At 38.2% G+C, this 19,884-nt stretch overlaps 1 protein-coding gene across 3 annotated transcripts in view; it reads left to right on the forward strand.

The window, feature by feature from the left end:
* Positions 1 to 19,417, forward strand: part of TLE4 (TLE family member 4, transcriptional corepressor) — a 101,438-nt gene extending 82,021 nt beyond the window's left edge. For all 3 annotated transcript variants that reach the window (XM_027670763.1, XM_027670765.1, XM_027670766.1), the window contains 12 exons: positions 4,542 to 4,661; positions 5,209 to 5,262; positions 5,912 to 6,064; positions 7,295 to 7,427; positions 7,728 to 7,921; positions 8,113 to 8,189; positions 12,682 to 12,931; positions 14,029 to 14,276; positions 15,206 to 15,353; positions 15,972 to 16,122; positions 16,450 to 16,526; positions 17,695 to 19,417. In XM_027670763.1, coding sequence (XP_027526564.1) covers positions 4,542 to 4,661; positions 5,209 to 5,262; positions 5,912 to 6,064; positions 7,295 to 7,427; positions 7,728 to 7,921; positions 8,113 to 8,189; positions 12,682 to 12,931; positions 14,029 to 14,276; positions 15,206 to 15,353; positions 15,972 to 16,122; positions 16,450 to 16,526; positions 17,695 to 17,802 — 1,713 coding nt within the window. In that variant the 3' untranslated portion in view covers positions 17,803 to 19,417. The remainder of the gene's footprint in view (positions 1 to 4,541; positions 4,662 to 5,208; positions 5,263 to 5,911; positions 6,065 to 7,294; positions 7,428 to 7,727; positions 7,922 to 8,112; positions 8,190 to 12,681; positions 12,932 to 14,028; positions 14,277 to 15,205; positions 15,354 to 15,971; positions 16,123 to 16,449; positions 16,527 to 17,694) is intronic.
* Positions 19,418 to 19,884: the final 467 nt, after the last annotated feature.

The raw sequence follows: 19,884 nt of genomic DNA on the forward strand, positions 1-19,884 counted from the left end.
CTTACTGCTCCAAGCCCAAACATAAGTGCAGTGGCTGAGTCCAAGCTCCTGTACTGGTACTTCCATCTAAAACACTGGCAGTGTTACTGCTTGTTCGTTTCCCTGTGATGCATATTGTATCAATTTTTATAGTTCTTTTATACTGTCAAAAGACTTTATAACAGCAGTAATGTCATTCACATAATTATACCATAATTGACCTTAGCGTTGAGCATCCTTGGCTTTTACTGCAGTTTGCTTAATACTTCAGTATGGTCAATTATCTTGTAATTCCCACTTTGTTGGGAATTACTGTTTTAATTATTCCACTCCAAATACATCATTTTGGCATAGTAGTAAGAGTACACATGGGAATGGTCATATTCGTGAATGCTTAAAGAGTTACCATCTTAAACACGTGGGAAGGCTTTTCATCCTGTCATCTCTAGTCATTACTTTTAACACTGATTTAATTTAATTATTACTCAGTCTGCTCAGGCCAGGTCTTCATCTGGAGGAATCAGCATATGGGGAGTTGGGGCTTGCAGGATTTGAGAGCAGTTGTATGGCTGTGCAGTCTGACGACACTGATTTCTGCCACATTGCAGTGTGAGCCATCTATGTTGATGCAATTAACTTCCAGTAGAACCTGGGGCTAAAACAGGGAATGTTTTTTCCCCTAGCAATCTGAACTATTAATTATCCCAAATAGACAGCATGCTGGAGAGAATTTTATGGCTGCGTAAGAGGCTTGTATGGCTTTTTTGATACTTATTTGATTTTCACCTGTATAGCACTCGTACTCCACCAGGAGCAGTGTCCTGCCAGTGTTGGAGAGAAAACAGAGTGATCCTTGTGGTGGGAAATTGTTTCAGTTAGCACTGTGCTCAGCACTGCTCAAAACAAAGATTGAAGCATGGCATGCCATGCTTTACAGCCTAGTGCAAAAAATACTGGGGGTCCAGCACTAGAAACACACTGTTCCACTTCTTAAGCAAATTATTTGAACACAGCAATGTGCTCAGCCTATCCATAAATATGTATGTTCAGTTGGTTTTTTTGTCAGCATTTTGTGTTGTATTTAACATGAATAAAAATGTTCTACCTAAGCAGAATATGAAAAACCTGTATATTTTGCTCAAACACTACTAAATGTAACCTACTTCCATCAAAGAGTATTTTTCCAATGTCTGATCTAATTATTATATGTGAGCAAACTCAGCATTATTTAGTAGGAAAATGCTACTCTTTCAGTAGATTAACACGTTTTATTAAAGAAAACAGCAGTGTGAAAAGACCTTATTTCTCTATAAATTTTAATAGTTACTAAAACAAAGGCTCTGGCCCATTAAGTTACAGTGTCCCAAGTTATAGTGCTGAATCACTTAATTTCTCTAAGTAGCCATCCTATTCCTGCCTCTTAAAGACAGCTGTTAGGAGAGCACTGATGTTTTAATCAAGGAACAGGGCAGAGTCTGTCAGCTAAACAATTTGCTTTGATGGAGGTTTTCTTTCACAGTCTGCAAATGTAAGGGCCTCTCTTGGAATATGTGGGCCTGCACACTCAGGAACCAAGGTGTAGGTGTGTACAGGATTATATACAGGAATCTGATGTGGAAACCATGAGGACATTGTTACATCCCGGTATTTATCAATGGGGATAGATCCTTACAAATGTTTATAGACTGAAAAGCTGTTATGAACAATGGAGGGAACTCAGTACAGGTAACAGCGTTGTCCCTTGCACAGTGAAAATAAGTAGGCATTACGTCCATAGGAAGATCTACACCATATCTCGTTGGCTATGTGTATGACATATCTTTATTACTTAGCATAAGAGGTAAATTTAGATCTGTCAACGCCATTACCAGAGATCTCATAAGGTCACTGATCTTCACGTGGCAGGTGCATTTCATATTGGAGGAAAAAGAAGGTAGTGCTGCAGGGGTATTGATAGGCTGGCTTCATGCAAGGAAAGGGAGGTGACAGTTAAAACTGGGAATATTTAGATTTTTTCTGTACTAATTGACTCTTGAGGCAAAATAATGTTAGTCCTAGTACACTGGCCTAATTTCAGGTTGGGAAATGAGATTCTGCCTGCAGCCAATAGGTGAATTGTCTCCATTTGTCTGCTAATGTCAGGTGACATGCTGCAGGAGGATTTTTTCCTATTGATATAAGGTCTGATCCGTCTTCAAAGCAGTAAAAGCCTTAAGCAGCATGCGTTGCCCCAATGCCCAGTGTGGTGCTCATCCTTTATATGCTAATGATAATTAGCTACTTTATCTTTCTAGTAGGAAACTTTAATTTATTACTTTATTAAGCAGTGAAATCAAAGATTGAAATGGTATCTATAGCACATAGCTAACCAGATTGTGAAAAATGAAATTATATGGTTTCAAATTTATGGAAATAAGTATTTCTGTTTAAATAAATGCAGTAGTTTAATTCTTTAGACAACACTTTGATTTGTAGTTTATTGGTGATTATTTTTCTTCATTTTAAAACAAATTGCTTTCCGTAGGGTGAAGTTGAAAAATAATGAATTGAATTCACATTACAAGCTACTGTCTCCCAAATTGTAAATGAATATAAATGTAATAGGAGCATGCTATTTAAGTCTTTTGCAAAAGGCTATGCTATATCCTTGCAGTAAACAAATATGTTTTTAAAGTCATCAGTTCATTTAATATTTCTTCTTGGCCTTTATTTTAAGGGCTTCTGTAACTACTGCCACTGCTGTCTCTAAATGTCTTAACATGTGTTGTCACTTCAGAACAAAAAATAATTTTGTTAGTTTTTGTCATTTACTATAATAATTGATTAATGATCCGCTTTAAAGCTAACAGTATTTTAAGATGTATTTGCTCAGGATGGGAAATCCTTTTCAACTTTTTTTATTCTGTCAGGGAGAGAGAGAGGGACAGACAGGAAAGTATGAAAATGGGAAAGGCACAAGAAGTGTTCAGCACTAACTTTGTTCTAAAATTTTTATTTCCACTCAGTATTCTTAGAGAGTAATTAACAATTGACAATCAAAAATGTGGAAGATTTTTGCAAATTCCACCACTCATTAATCTGAGATGCTGTTGACAAGAACTGGAAATTTTAGAAAAATTGAGTATTGCAGTAGGGAGAAATATTCTCTCACATGACTTGGGCAATAAGGACAGCTTAATTTCTGTGATTAAGTGTTCTAAATCCTTACCAGAAGCTTGTGATGTAATAAGGAAAAGGGGAAATTTTGTCATAGTGATGGAGCAGAAGTTGCTCAGTGTAAGTGCTGATTTCTTGATTTATGTTCATGTTCATAATTGTAAAATAAACCAAGGAAAATGTGCACTGAGAACCCCAAAACAAAACAGCTGTGTAGTACAGTTTTATGTGGAAGAACAGCTGTCTGTAATGTATGGAGGGAGAACCCCCAAACCAGTGTTTCTGGATGAATGGGAGGATCTAAAATCCATCAGTAATGACTTCTTTAGCTGTTGTTCCTCCTCACCCCATTATATAAGGAGGATAGCGTTGGAAACAGTCAGCAGGGTTTCAACTGACAATTATTTTCATCTTCATTGCTGTCATTTCAAATTCTGGAAAAAGCCTGAACACATCCTTACTTATGTACGTTCAACCACTGACTTCAGTGTGAGATAAAGTTTAGTGCATGCTTAAATGCTCTCTTGAACTACAGCCAAAAGCTACTGCTGCTGCTAAAATCAGTCCCAGAGGGATCTTTGCATCTTTCATCGCTTCCTTTTTTGTATACCAAGATACAGGCTCCACCAACTTTTGGAAATATGGTAGGAGTTGATAAATGTTGCCTGCCTTGTTTAAAGGAGTACAGTAGAATTTTTGGATGACAGTGCATAAAGTACTTATTATCTTTCTTTCTCTCCTGTCCCTACATGCGCTCTTTAGCAATCATTACTAGGTGAGAGTATAGAACAGTAAGAGAATTGCTGAGCCACTGCATTTTGTTTCTATCTGCTGCAGACACAGCCTGTAATTGTAAACAGCATCAAAATAAAATGAGTTTAAGTGTTTTCCCCTATTCTTGTCTGCTTCGAGACTGTTCAGAAGCCTACTTCTTTCTTTGGTAGAAATCTTCATTCAGATGTTTGCTGAAGTGTGTCTTGCGTTGAGCCTCTTCGTTCTTTTTGATGTACACAGGCACACACACACATAGGTACACACACCCCCCACCCCTTCTTGGACTACTGATTTAACCCTGCATATTTGTAGAGGAAACAAAGCTAAACAAGATCAATGCACAGTATTCATAAAATGACCCAAATTAGCTCTACATTCATCCAGTTGACACTGCAGATAGCCGCTGTGGTCATCAGTTGATCTCCTTTTTCTGTCTCTTGCAATACAATGTACAATTTTTAATATAAGACACTTGATGGGTAGCTATCACCGATTAAAACCCAAAGTGCTATCTATAAGAACAGCTCCAAATTGTATTATCAGCTTAAGATATATTGAGGGGTCGTGACAAATGAACCACTGTTTTGAATAAGTGCTTGATAATGTTTCCTTCTTCTGTTTTTGTACTGCAGAGCTCTTCTGTATCTCCCTCAGCCAGTTTCAGAACAGCAGAAAAGCACAGAAATTCTACAGATTTTTCTTCAGATAGTAAAAAACAGAAAACAGAAGAAAAGGAAATAGTGGCTCGTTATGTGAGTAACTTGTCTACATTGTGCATTGTTGTACTTAAGTGTTCCTCTGAAATTTCACCCTGATTCCTTCTGCATAACTAATTTTAAAATTGAGGGTCAAATTTTCAACAAGTTCTTGCTGGCTACCTCTAACGTCTTATGTTCGATTAAAGGTTTTTGGTGTGTATGATTGATAGTGTTTTTAACAATATAAATACAGAGCACCTGGAAGCCCTGTAACAGTAGTGCTGAGCTTTAGTTAGGCTGGGACTTGTTAGATCTGGGCTCTAATTTGCCTCCACTTCATAGTGCAGCGCAACTTTGGATGAAGATTTTCATCGTGTGTCCTTGTCCACCGGTGTAAAAACTGTGAAGAATACTATAGCTATGGCAACTTGCAAAGCAGAAGCCCTGTAGGTGACCTAAATATTCTAATTGTATCGCCACATAAAGCTTGGGAATGGTACATTGCATGTTTGTGAGCAGCCTTGCTATTTTTTCTTACTGCTTAAGAGATGTTGGGATATTAAATAAATGGGTTTTAGCACATTGTAATTTGTCGTTGCAGGACAGCGATGGTGAAAAGAGTGATGACAACTTGGTAGTTGATGTTTCCAATGAGGTATACACAATGGTGTTTTTTCTACCTTATAGTAATGGTGGGGGGGTGTCTTCAGTGGTTTCTGTGCTTATTGGTTTTATGACTAAGATCACAGCATTTGCCTTCATAAAGGAACTTGAATTACATGAGGGAATCCAGTCGCATTGTCTTTCTTTAGAAAACAAATCAGATCTAACATTTATTTCTACAAAGGTCTTTTTGTTTCTCATATGAACAGAAAGTTCTCTTGAGATATTTGAAGCCAGCACAGTACAAAATAGGATGCAGCATCTAACAGTATCTTCTAACAGTCGTTTCTTTCACTCTGGCCGTGAGTTTATTTGTCAACTTTATCAGGTCTGCTAAGTGCCTCAAACCTTTTCAGTCTATCACCTAAAAAAAAAGATTTACTTGCCTATTTCAATATCCATAAATTTTTTTACATGATTTTTCATGGTTAATGGCATCAAATTTTAGGACTTTCCTTAAAAAAAAAGTTGTCCTTCATTATTCATCTCGATTTTACAATTATATCAGCTAAATCAGTCGAGAACAGAAAAAAAGACATCAATTCCTATGACAGATCTTCATTCCAAAGCAAGGACTGCTCAAGACAAGCACTCGTGACTAGTATGAAATTTTTATGCTAACCCATGTTGCTGATCTTTAGGATCCTTCTTCTCCCCGGGGGAGCCCAGCACAGTCTCCACGGGAAAATGGCTTGGACAAGACTCGTCTGCTGAAAAAAGATGCACCAATTAGTCCGGCGTCTATTGCATCTTCCAGCAGTACTCCTTCCTCCAAATCCAAAGAACTTAGCCTTGTAAGTGCTTCAAAATGCTCCTGACCCATGATAGTATGCTGAAATGCATACTTACTGGATTTTTTTCTGGACGCAATTTGTATTTCCACTATAAATACAGTGCAATATGAAGCATCAATTTAAAATTAGTTTAATTTATGTCTTCAAGGAAGTTTAATAACATAATACTGAGAAAGTCCACAGTCTTTTTTTTTGCGATAGGAAGAGATTTTCATTGGTGGTCTGGGTAAATGATAGATTTGCTGTTCTGAGAGATATTCTTCTCGTCCTCCATATGAAAAACTGTCAATCTGAGAATAAATAAAAGTACACGGGTTTCTTGAGCTGTTTTCCTGTGCTGTGGTTTTTAGCAAATCCAGTTTCCTGCTTGGATATGATTTGGTTGTTAGCTTTGTTTGAATTACCAGGCTATATACAACAACAATAATTCTTATTTTCTATCTAAAAAGTAATCTATCATTTACAAGAGCCTTCCTTGACTTGCATCACAAATCATAATGCAAAATGCCTGCAAGGGGTGTTCTTTCCTTTCATATTTGTGACCACAGTTAATCACCTACCTGAGCTGCACAGTAATTCCCCTCTCAGTTCTTCACAGGGCAGGGTACATGATAATTTAAAGAAGCAAAATAAATAAAAAGAAAGCTTAAAGTGAATGTTGTGCTCAGGAAAGGTGGTGGAATGACATGTTCAGGTCCGGAAGTCAGTGGTTTGTCTGATGAACAAGCTTGTCACAAGAGTGGCACTGCACAGTCCCTGACTTTATAGTCATCACTGTCTCCATCCTGTGTTTCTAGCACCATGCCTGGGCATGAGTTGTCGGTCAATTTGGGGATTTTTTTCCCACCCTTCTTGTCCATCCAGCAGTGGCCTCTCACAGAAAATCATAATCATAATGGGAACAGGTCCATGAGCAAAGTGAGACCACTGACAGAGTTCACATATGCTGCCAATTGTCAGATGGCAATGATTTTCATTTACCTCATTCTGAATCATATGGACATTACTGATGAAGAAAGCTGTGAAGTCTGTAGTTAATTACCAAAACCATTCCATCTTTTTCAGTGTTTCTGCAGCTTCTCTTCGTTGCCAAGGACTGTCAAAACCCAAGCCCAAAAGCTAAATATCACTAATCATACACATTCTGGTTGTAGTTGTCTCTTTCCAACCACTACCTATAAGACTTAAATAACTCACAAACTGTCTTCCTTTTTCCTTTTTGGTGACCAGAATGAGAAATCTACCACTCCTGTGTCTAAATCAAATACCCCAACTCCACGGACTGATGCCCCAACTCCAGGCAGCAACTCCACTCCTGGACTGAGGCCAGTGCCTGGCAAACCCCCAGGTGTGGACCCAATAGGTTAGTGTTCATGTATTTCAATGGTGTGAAACAGTGGCCATTTGTCTTGCCAGGCTCCCTTTAAATCTGCAGTGTTAAATCAGTACCTTACAGTTACTTAAATTGGGTGCTGAGCTGTTTCTTCAGCATTGTAATACAGTGTGTGTTTCATTGTTGTTGCTGTTTTTTTTTATTTGTTTGTTTGTTTGGGGTTTTTTGTTATTATGTATTGGGGTCTTTTTGCTGTTTACCAAACTCATATTTCATCTGATGGGTCTAGAATGCCTCTGTGACTTCTTTCTTTTTTTATTCCCTCTATAGCTTCAGGTTTAAGAACACCTATGGCAGTACCATGTCCTTATCCTACTCCGTTTGGTATCGTTCCACATGCTGGTATGAATGGGGAGCTGACCAGCCCTGGAGCTGCCTATGCTGGTCTGCACAATATTTCCCCTCAAATGAGTGCAGCAGCTGCAGCAGCAGCAGCAGCAGCAGCTTACGGGCGATCTCCAGTGGTAAGTGTTTGCCAATTAGTGAATTTAGTTTTGAGAGCAGTGTATATTAAATATAAGATCTGTGGGTTTAACTGTAGTTCACTCTCTTTGTAATTTGGGGAGTATGCTATGGAGAACATGAATTAAACAGTCTTCCTTTGCCAAACTCTTACTTTAATACACCTTTTTGTTTTGCTTGGGGAAAACTATAGGTTGGTTTTGATCCACATCATCACATGCGGGTCCCAGGCATCCCTCCCAATCTCACAGGCATCCCAGGAGGAAAACCGTGAGTATCAAACATTCAGCTTTAAAAGTCAATCATCTGTTGGAAGTTGTGTTCCCTTGCTGGTTGAGATTCCCCTTAGCTGCTGAAAACTGCTGTGTGAATAGAAATAAATACAGCTGTTCAATGAGAGCAGGAGAATTACTGTTTAAGTTACATTTATAAATGTGTTTCGAAGACTAGTAGCAGTCAACAGGGACTGGATGACATAGAGTAAAGGAGACAATTAAATGGAAGAAGCAGCTGAACTTCAAAACTGACTGGTTGGTTGTCTGTGGAAATACAAACTGGAATGAGATCTCAGCTATCCATCTCTACTGTACTCTGCTTCTCAGTTTAAAAAAAATTATTGTTTTGTTCACAAAAGCCTTGCAATTACTAGCAAACCTAGTAGCTGCTGTAAGCAGTGTGCAGAGAAAAGAATGCTGACATGTTTTGTTTGATTGAAAATACTGGAAAAATTATTGTATCATAATATTCAGATTCATCCTTTATGGAATGGACTGTAAAAGGTGACCTGCTCTATCAGGTTGTGAACCTCGAAAGAAGAATTATAGAGACAAAGAACTCTCTGCTTACATTCCTCTTGAGCTAGAGAGCAGAAAAACTAAAGCAGCTCCACAAGCCATATTGATCCAGATTTTATGTATGGGTCATCTAATTCCACTTCCTTCTGACACTTGTGGAACACTGTGACCAGTTCGTCCTGCAGAGTGTGAAGGTTAAGGGATGTTTGTGTCACTCTGTTTCAAGCTTTTTTTGTGTAGGAACATGTTTGTGGAGGAGTGGTTGGGGTTAGTTACACACTTGCATGTGTGAGTAAATGGATACATACCTGCCAGTGAGCTTGCACACACACAGGATTAATGGTTAATATGGTGACATGAGTGATTAAGCCCAGTGCCTCTTCTTGTACATGTGTCACACAAATCAAACCAGGTCCAGATCTCTTAAGCATCACACAGTGGTGACCACCTTCAGTTTATTTTCTACTGATTTTTCCACCCTGTTAGGTGGCTGTGCAAGGGAGATATGGAAATTGATGTACAGCAGCTTGCAGATGAGCTGCTTGGATTAAAAATTCTGTAGTGTACAGATCTTCATCCGATATATACCCTGGGCTCTTAGAAATGTCTTGACATAGTGTTCAGATGTTTGCTGGATTTAAGTTCATCCCCCATGGAGTCAATAACCTGAAAAGAAGTGTGACTGGATCTACTAGGCTTTGCTTGCTGTGGTCTGAGCAATGGCAATTGCAGGGATGCGGGGACTTCCCTGCTTACATCTCAGGCTAGAATTTAGGGGAATAAAACGTGAGGTAAACTGAAATCAAATCAGTTCAATTCTGGTATATCTCCAAGGTTTTTGAATGTTGTTGCTGTATTGATGCCTATGTTAAATATTTAAATGTAGCTATCATTTGTCTACCATAGGGCCTGAAATTTTAAAATCTGTGGTTCTTTTAGCATGATGGCATTGACTTTTCTTCATCTTAAGGGTAGTATTTCTCACAGCTTCCATTCAGAATTGTTACTTTCTCATTTACTTCTCCTTTTCCCTTAGAGGGAAAGTTGTGTAAATTCTCTGCGCTGTTGAATATCTTGAAATAGAGTGGGCAGTGATGCCTAACGGATGCTGACGAAAAAACTCCCGAGCAGTTAATTGGGGATGAGATAAGAGAAGGGTTTGATTTGTGCCTAGGCATGAAGATCACAAGACGCGCGCGCAGGCTGTGTTCAGGTGTTACAATTTATAATACTGCCTGACCAATCCAAGTTTTGTCCATCCCATAGCTTTTGCCCTGGTCCACCCCTGGCCCACCCCTTGAGAATTGCATCTGGGGTGCATTTCAGGACCACCTCTTCATCACCTTCATCATCTTCAGAGCACAGAGGGTACACGGTCACCCAGTTCTTGACTGTTCTCTTGCGGTTCAGGCCAGGATTAGATGTCCTCAAACAGAAGAGGCCTGCCTTGACAAAAGACTAAACATTTTCTACTGGAATTCAGGGGTAGGATTGATATGGGGAACATAGAATGGGGTAAGAGGGTTGAGGAATGTGTAAACTACTGTGCTAAATGGTGAGGGATATAATATAGCTACTTCTAAAATCTACTTCTACTATAATTACGTATAAAGCTTATAAAAATTAGCAAAATCAATAAAAAACTAAAAGGGTCTTTAAGGCATCAGCAGCATGTAGTACATCAGGGATCTGGCCCCTAATAACTCTCTTTTCACTTTAAAGATACATCAACATGTTGATTATTGTACAATATATAAATAGGAAAGGTAGCTAATGGGAAAAGAAGGAAAAGGTGCTCACCAGGTGTTTATAGTGTCAGGTATTTGTAAGATATTTACAGTACTTCAGTAAGCAACATGCGGTGTTAGTTCTTAGGGGAAAAAAAAGGCAAGCACTCAATGATCACAAAATAATCACATGTGCTGGTATGGAGTAATGAATAGAGTGAGGATAATGTAAGATTTAAGATTTATTTCTGTAATTTTTAAATATGCTCTCTGTATTCATTATAAGGATGCTAAAAACACTTTGGCTGACAAAGGTATCGTACACTCAGTGCTCAACATGGCTCTGCAGAGTGTGACTGTGTACAGAAATCAGAAAAGAGGATTGTGAAGTTCCACTTGTTTTGATTTCAGATGACCATCAACTGCTTTTTTCAGTATCTTACTGCACAAACAGGAAGTAGGGAGGTAACACGGAACGTATTTCAGATTTCTGTCGTGATGATCAAACCCTAATTCTACTCCTTTAGGCAGTTTTCTTCTTCTAACAACCACAGAAGTCTGTCCTACTGTTTCCTGAATGTATTTAATGTCAAAAAACAGAGAATGGTGATATGATCTGTCGCTCAGACCTGCCAGAACAAGAAACAGAGTGCAGTGTGAGAAAAGTGTGTAAAACACTGGGAATAGGGCAGAAAGATGAAAATGCCTTTGCATTTTGTCCCACTGACAATTATTGTTCTAGTGTTAATGCACCATGAATCTTAAAGGCCAAATCCAGTAGTTGAATTCTGAACACTGCCTTCCTTCAGTGACTTTGAAGCAATAATTAAGGAAGTGAACTTACAAAGTATTCTCATAAATGATTTTTTTTGAGCTCTTCTCATCCCACCATTGTGACAATGAATTTTTCATCAGTACTATGATGATTTTTTAGGTCTAAGGAAATTAAAGCCTTCCATTAAGCTTACCTTGGTATCTGTAGGTGAACCCTCTTACAAAGTCTGTGCCCTTGTAATAGATGCAATGTGTCAGATAGCCTCTCAGAACAAGACAATTTCACAACCTAACTGTTCTCCCTGGAAAATATTTTAAGATAAAGCAGTTGATAAGTTATTCACAGGTGGCATAAGTGGCAGTCACACAACACGTTCTTTCTCAGTGAGCCCTGATTTTGGCAAGAGAAATTGGAATCTGTAGTAGTTGTGTTGGGTCCATAAAAAAAAACCCACAAAAAACCCCAACCCAGCTCCCCCCCTCCAAAAAAACACACACCCCCTCACAAAAAAGAAACCCGCAAAAAACCCCCAGATAATCCAAAACCAACAACAACAAGAAAAAAACGGAAAACCCTGAAACAAAACCAAAACCAACAACAACCAAACTTGCCCAAAAACCAAAACCAAACAACCAACAACAACGAAAAAAACAACAAAAAATTCCATTCCAGTGCATTTTTGCTGGTCTGTCAGCTGTCAGCAACTGTGCCTTGAGGACTTAGCTCTTTGGTGATGGGTGGAGGTTTCACTGCACCCATAAGTGCAGTGCTGAGCAGTTTTGCTAAAGGGGCCTGGGACCCACCATGCGTTTGGGGCAGATTGGCAGCAGTCCAGCTGAAGCTGCCACATTAGAGTCAGTAAAGTGAGCAAGTAAATGTCCCCTGGCACGCAGCTACCTGCCATGCTCTGCAGCAGCCAGCCAACTACTTCTGTCTTACCCAACCTTCCTTCCCTTCTCTGCATGCAGTGATATCCTGATCCCCCAAGTTTAAGAATGCCTATGCCCCAAAATAAAGAATAGTGTCATATAGCCTCACTCATGCCAGAAATCATCGTTGCATGAGTCGTAAAAGATTGTTTGATTGGTGCTTGACTTTTTACATTAAAAGATGAGTGATTAGCAAAGTTTATTCTTTGAGGGCCATGCTGTAGATAAATATTTCTTCTTTGCATGATTAAAATACTTTATATAAGCTCAGTTCATTAGAACACGGTGCTAATAATACCAAGGTCATGTGTTTGATCCCCATACGCGCCATTCACTTAAGAGCTGGACTCAAGGATCCTTGCGGGTCCCTCTTAACTCAGATTAGTCTGTGAAATATCTGTGAAAAAGATTGCAAAAAAATTGAGCTAAGGGCACAATCTAAATGCCTACAGTGGAAACACGTCTTTGATTCTATTTTCTTAAACAGGCTTGAAGAAAAACTCTTTAAATCACCCCCTATAATTTTTTTCCCCTCAGAGCATACTCATTTCATGTAAGTGCAGATGGTCAGATGCAGCCAGTTCCTTTCCCTCCTGATGCCCTCATTGGTCCAGGAATCCCTCGCCATGCCCGTCAGATCAACACTCTGAACCATGGGGAAGTTGTGTGTGCAGTTACCATCAGCAACCCCACAAGACACGTGTACACGGGTGGGAAGGGGTGCGTCAAAGTCTGGGACATCAGCCACCCTGGCAACAAGAGCCCTGTCTCTCAGCTGGACTGCCTGGTAGGTGAACAGCAGCATATGGCAATGAAAGAAGATAGGAGGTTGTGTTAATATTGCAATGCTACAGCTTAGGTGCAAAAAATAGTGAGTATTTGAGTGCTGTCATGGTATCAAAGGTTGGTATTACATTTGTAATTTTGGTGTTTCTTTTAAAACTGAGGTTGAAGTATATCCCTTCCATACTTCTGGGTTTTTTCCCCACAATGACTCAAAACATTTTTAATATCCTAAAATTTTACTGGTAGGAGGAAAGATCAAAGGCAGCACAACAGATATTGTGTATAAACTTTGACATTTGTTGGCAGTCTTAAAGCTTGATATCCTGTCATGCTTAAAATTGCTGTCTTAAAGCTGAATTCTTTGAGAATATTTGAAGATTGTGTCCTGTGTTTTGTGTCTGTGTATTTGTAGGAACGGATTGCCCAATCTTAATGTGACAAAGATTAAAAATATTAGTAAAAGTATCCCTGAGTGTTATTCACAAATTATTTGAATGTGCTAACAAGATGAACTGTTGCTAGCAGTTTTTCTTTTGTAATTTACCACTTCTTGGTAAGATGTTGCTGCGTGTTACAAAGGTAGTAAAATGCGAACTGTGCAGCACATGTAGACTTACAATGAATTGCTACACAAGTTGCTACACAAATGAAGAAAATTGCCCAAATATTTTCCTCTGACATCTCCTAGACAGTGGCAGCAAGTCTCACTGGAGTGGGAAGGGGGGAAGTGTGCAGGGAATTTGGTAATCCCCCACGCCGAGAGGCTAATGTGCCGAAATAAACAGAGTATGAAAATGTAGCTTTCTACACCAGCTGTCAAATACAGCCATCTTGAATTGTTTTGGGCTGGGTTCAGGTCTTTGCATTTTGATGCTAATTAAGATTAAATATCTCTCACTACTGAATTTTGTAGATCAAGCTGAAGTACTTCCCTAATGTCATGTAATTTTCTGGCATTAATACACTTTATCATTGTCGTAAGTATAAATGGCTCATTAAAACCAGGAGGGAATACAATACTTTTATGGATTTCTGCTCTCATGTTAGTGCTGTTTTCTTTCCTCATGAGTAATCTCTTGATGGCTTCTGTCTCCACAGAACAGAGACAACTACATCCGTTCCTGCAGATTGCTCCCTGATGGCCGCACCCTGATTGTTGGTGGGGAAGCCAGCACGTTATCCATTTGGGACCTGGCAGCTCCAACTCCTCGCATCAAAGCAGAGCTGACATCATCTGCTCCAGCTTGCTATGCCCTAGCTATCAGCCCTGATTCCAAGGTCTGCTTCTCTTGCTGTAGCGATGGGAACATTGCAGTGTGGGATCTGCATAACCAGACTTTAGTAAGGTAGGTCAACAGAGCTGGATCATCAGGTTGTGAAGAATTAATTAGACACAGCCTTATTTGCACTTTTGCACATATATGCTGTTTTCTCCATGCATAGATGCTTCCAATATTTTGTTGTTTGGCAGTAGCCATGATAATACCTTGACAAAAATCTATATGATTCTTTGTAGATTTTGAGAGTTTCATAATTCCAGCCCTGTTGAGCAGCCCATAACTATAATTCCCTAATATCAGCTGATGTTGACACTGCTGTAGATTCTTTGTTTCTGTGCAATACACTGCTCTCACTCTATCTCTTTAATCAGAGGTCCAGCAAAATTGTCTTGGGTAAAGTTCTATGTAAATTACTGCATTGCAAACTTAGCTTCTTAGAAGTGTGTGTTGCTGCTCAATACTGATGTACAATAAGCTAGGAGCCGATCATACAGAGCTTCTCTGTGCACTGCACTGTGTGTATGTTTTTACATGCCATGTATCAGTGTTGCATGTAAAGTCAGGCTTTTACTTCCTGATATTCCCCTTTAGACTGCTCTTTTTTTTTTGAACTTTGGTAACCTGCAGATTCTTCCTAAACTAAGGTCATTTTCCTGATCATGTTACATTCCACTGGACAGAATGAGTATTTTAAGTTGAATAGTGGGTATCACACAGTCAGCAGCAAAGATTTCCAGAGTACCTGACTCTTAAAGTGTGCTTTTTGAAATCAAATTAGCACTTGGCTGTCTGGGCTGATTGCTTCATCAATTCAAAAACTTACATGATTGTCCCAGAGTTTATATTAATTTGGGATTGCTATTGGAATCTACATTACTGTTGTCTTCAATGGCTGCATGTTAGGGACTGAAAGAAAAAGGAAGTATTTTCTATACTTGCTCAGAACCAACTCTTTCCAATGCAAGAACATGCTGATCTTGTCTCAATATATTCAGGCAATTTCAGGGCCACACAGATGGAGCAAGCTGTATTGACATTTCTAATGATGGCACCAAACTATGGACGGGAGGCTTGGACAATACAGTCAGATCCTGGGATCTCAGAGAAGGGAGACAGCTACAGCAACATGATTTCACATCACAGGTTCAATCTCAGAAACATTGGCATGTTAATAAAAGTTTATCATGTGTTTTTAAAACAAGAACTTTTTAGTTCTTGTTTAGAGGGGGATGGAGGGGGTTTCTGAAAAAAAAAGCAGGCTCTGAGAGAACTCCAAAGAATTTTTCACTTAGTGTCATGCTCTTTTTTTTAACTTTTTTTTAATTTATTTAATGGGACAGCTAAATGTCTTTCTGGATTATGACTGTGACAGATTAGTACTTCTCCCATGAAAGTAATGGAGAATCTTTTTATAAAACAAGTGCCAAAATAAAGTGTTCCTGTGTGCAATCTGTTTCCCTTTCTGTAGATTGAGGTTCAAAAGTATTTTATGAAAATATTTTTAAATGCTGTCAAATAAGCTCGGACATTAACGTTTACTTGATTCAGTATTTCACTATTGCAGTTTTAATAGCATTTAGTAGCATAGCTTTACAGCTGTGTTTGCATGAACTAATTTATCTTGAGTACTGTAGTAATTGGATTATCATGTTTTTAAAACTGTAGTAGACCAAAAATGTGGTTTTGCATAGTGTTAACAGTGTAGCAAGGATCTCAAGCTCATTCCTTTACTGACTGAAGCATATGCTGTGCTAATTACAGATCTTCTCACTGGGCTATTGTCCAACTGGTGAATGGTTGGCAGTAGGAATGGAGAACAGCAATGTCGAGGTGTTACATGTTACTAAGCCGGACAAGTATCAGCTACATCTTCATGAGAGCTGTGTGTTGTCACTCAAATTTGCTCACTGTGGTAAGCAAATCTTGATATATCAATGTTTTTCTTCCTGAGAAGTTAATTCAAAATTATCTTTAAATGAAAATATAATGTAGATACTTAACTATAGGGTATAGTTAAAAATTAGGTATTAAATTTTAGTATTAAGATTATTTTTAAAACTACATGACTGCTTTTTGTACATACTGCTTATTTTGTGATTGAACATAATAATGCAACCAAATGAAAATGTTACTGTTCTTTGAGTATGTGTGAATGCTTTGTTGTTATGATCAATCTGTTTCTTGAGGTGTATTCCTTGAAAACAAAATGCAACAATAACATTTAAACAATCTGTTGCAGGCAAATGGTTTGTAAGCACTGGAAAAGATAATCTTCTTAATGCTTGGAGAACACCTTATGGAGCCAGTATATTCCAGGTAATAATCTCCTAAAAGCTGTTTTCCACATACATTACAGTGCAGTAGAGCTGCACATCTCAGGGTCTGTCAGTAATTTAAGGAGTTTTCACATGGAAATGCAGCTAATTACTATATTCCTTAAAGAATTTGTCTGTAATTAGAGAAAGATATGCTTTTATTTAGTAATTCAGCTCTTACAGTAAAGTAGCCCTTTAATACAAAATGGGTTTTAATACACGTCTTTTTCGCCATCTTGTACATATTGCTGTAATACTATACCCAACTCATATCTCCCACAGACAGCCCAAATCATGCTAACAAGAACACATCTCCCTTGAAAGTGATGTTAAAAACCCCAGTACAGCTTTCTTAATGAGGGGTAGATAAGAAAACTTCCTTTGAGGTGCACCAGAGGCATCTTCACCAAAACATAGCATGATTGGGAAGTGCTTAGCTCTTGCAGTGGCAGGCAGAAAAGAATGTGGATATATGTTATATATTGCACTGAAACAGCAAGGCAAATGTGACAATACATTCACATAATCTCAGTACAGACAGAAAAGCTGGAGGAGATAGAGCTGCTGCAACCCGGTGGATCCTGTTTCCCATCCACCTCCTATACACTTGTTGTGCATCCTCTTCCACTAGAATGTCTTTTCCTGTTTGCATCCTCCCTGATAATGTGAATTCCTTTGTGCAAAGCTTTTGTCTTTTCTCTTGGGAAGTAGTGAGAGGAGATGTAGTTTATTCTTGGAGTCTCCTTATTTTATACCTGTGGATGGGTTGGGCTTTTTACTACTTCTTCATGTGAATTTGTGGTTTGCAACAAAAAAAAAAGGGAAGAATTAATTTTTATGCAAATCCAATATGTAAAATATCAGTAAATGCTCATTCATTGTAAAGTATATAGAAAAGACTGCTTCTATTCACTGGATTGATAGATTATCTTTAGGTCCATAACATTCATTTCCCTTTCCACAGCTGTTTTATCTTGTAATAGATCTTTTTGTGGAACAAATTTGGAGACCTGGTCTTGTAACAAAAGTTGCCACTACAGTACTGATACTTAAATGAGCTTTTGGTGTATTCCTGGTCTATAAACTCTTCCAATTAATCTTGAAGCCCTTCAGGACTGAAGTATTGGAAAGTCGTAATTTCTTTTTTTTTTCTTTTTCTTTTCTTGTAGTCCAAAGAATCCTCATCTGTGCTTAGCTGTGATATCTCTGTGGATGATAAATACATTGTCACTGGCTCTGGGGACAAGAAAGCTACAGTCTATGAAGTTATTTATTAGAGACAAATCTGAATGCAGACAGGACTCCTTCTCCTAGCACTTTGCTGTATATTCCTTTTGTTTTTTCTTTCTAAACTGAAAACTTAAATGCTCATCACAGTTGTGGAATTAATTTTTACCTTCTTTACTTGCTATTGATTTGTGAATGTTCATTAAGAACTTGTGATACCAAATTGTCAGATATCTATTTGGAAGAAGATGGAATAAGCATACTGAACAGTGAACTTGACTCTTTAATTATGTATTATAGCTGTAATGTATTTATTTTGTTTAAAAAAGGCTTTCTAACAATGAACTGACTTAATAAAGCTGTCTGGCCCGGCTTTAGTTTGAAAAATGCATTGTATACTTGTGTTTTTGCAGGTGGATAAATTGGGGATCTTGGAGAAGGATGTTCAGGAGATAGTTAAAGTTACACTAAATAGACTTGTAGTTTCTATTTAAAAAAAAATAAACTTTGTTATATTTTTTAGTCTTGTTCTTGGATGAGACCTCTAAGTGTTATTACAGTATAATTATTTGGTGGGAAGATGCTGTATCTTAACTATTTTAGACAGTCTTGGAAACTTAGGAAATTGCAAACTGTAGCCAGTGATCTACATGCCTGTGATGAATGGCAAATTCAGTTCACATCTAAATTAAATTTAAGTAAGAATGTGCTAATTTATATATTTGCAATGTTAATATAGCATCTCGTGTACAGATTTGTTCTCAATGCTTTTCTGTTGATAAACATAAAGCATTTTGGTGTCAAGCTAGGTTTTTTAATATAAACACCTCTCTTTGTTATATTGTAGAGAGTACAATAAGTTGCCTCAGAGAATCACCTTTGTTACTTCTGGAAACTTTTGCAATGTTTCCTTGAAAATGGGGATATGTGTCTTTGGGCAATTTTTCAATTACAAGAGATTATGAAAAATATTTGATATGTTCTTTGGAAACTGCACTGAAATAAGAATGGATGCCTACCAATATACAAACTACAAAAGCAATGACCTCCAAGGTAGGATTTACAAGAGTACTCATTCCGACCTTCAAAAAGGAATGAATTCTCTTTGGGATAAGGACTTGCTTTGTTTGCCAGCAGTTCAATCCAAGTCTTGATTGGATGTCCCTAAAAAGGACGCAGACTGAGCCATTGTGCCAGAGACAACGTGTTATCTTTTTATGTTGTTGTTGTTGCTGTTGAACTATGATCTGTGACTTTTTTTTTTTTTTGAATGCTTTAAAAAAAATCTTTTAAGTCTGTGGATCTGCTGATGTACAGTGCCTTTGCTGCTATGGATCAAAATCAAAAGACCCGTGTAGATAAATCTTATTGTATAAGTAGAAAATTACTTAATTTCATACTAGAAATGGATTGATGCTGCAAGTTAAAATGGACTGTTCATTGAAGTTCCAAATGTGGTAGCAAAAATGGTGTCTTAAGTGCTTAGTGTTTGATGTCATTAACAGTTTCGTAATACTCTACATTGTAGAAAGATTTTGATACTAAACTGTGTCATTGTACATAGTTCTAATGCATTGTATTGACCACCAGTACTTCTATAATGGTAGATTATTGTTTGTGCATTCAGACTTTTAAGCATTAAAAATAAGTAACTTCTAAGATGCATTTTTCTTTCTTTTCCTCCCCTCCCTCATTCTTAATATGTGTGATAATCTCAGTTATGTGTGCAGAATGCTGTCCATAAGGACAACAGCCATTCAGTCACAGAACATGCCACTACAGATAACTGTGGTTTTGACACAGAGAGACAATGTAGAGTGTGATCTGAGCTAGTGAAATCAATGAATTTATAGTTTTCCAAGTTACTTAACTGCAGTGATTCTGAACTCTTGGAAGCATTAGCCACAAGACTTTGGCTGGGTCACCTGGGAGTTTGCCACCTCCCATTTGTGCAGTTGTTGACCTGACATAAAGCTTTTTATTATCCCATACCTTGGAGGAGTGAAATTGGGGACCATTCCTGCTCACATGCCTGCTGGAGTATGTAGAGCTCAGCAGGATTTGGGAAGTAGTGTTGCACTGCAGCATCACACCTGGGTTTCCCCGTCCAGACGTAAAGTCTGTTGATGCCC

The sequence above is a fragment of the Neopelma chrysocephalum genome, unplaced genomic scaffold (genome assembly GCF_003984885.1).
Source record: "Neopelma chrysocephalum unplaced genomic scaffold, ASM398488v2 Primary Assembly neopelma1_96936, whole genome shotgun sequence".
Classification (NCBI taxonomy): Eukaryota; Metazoa; Chordata; class Aves; order Passeriformes; family Pipridae; genus Neopelma; species Neopelma chrysocephalum.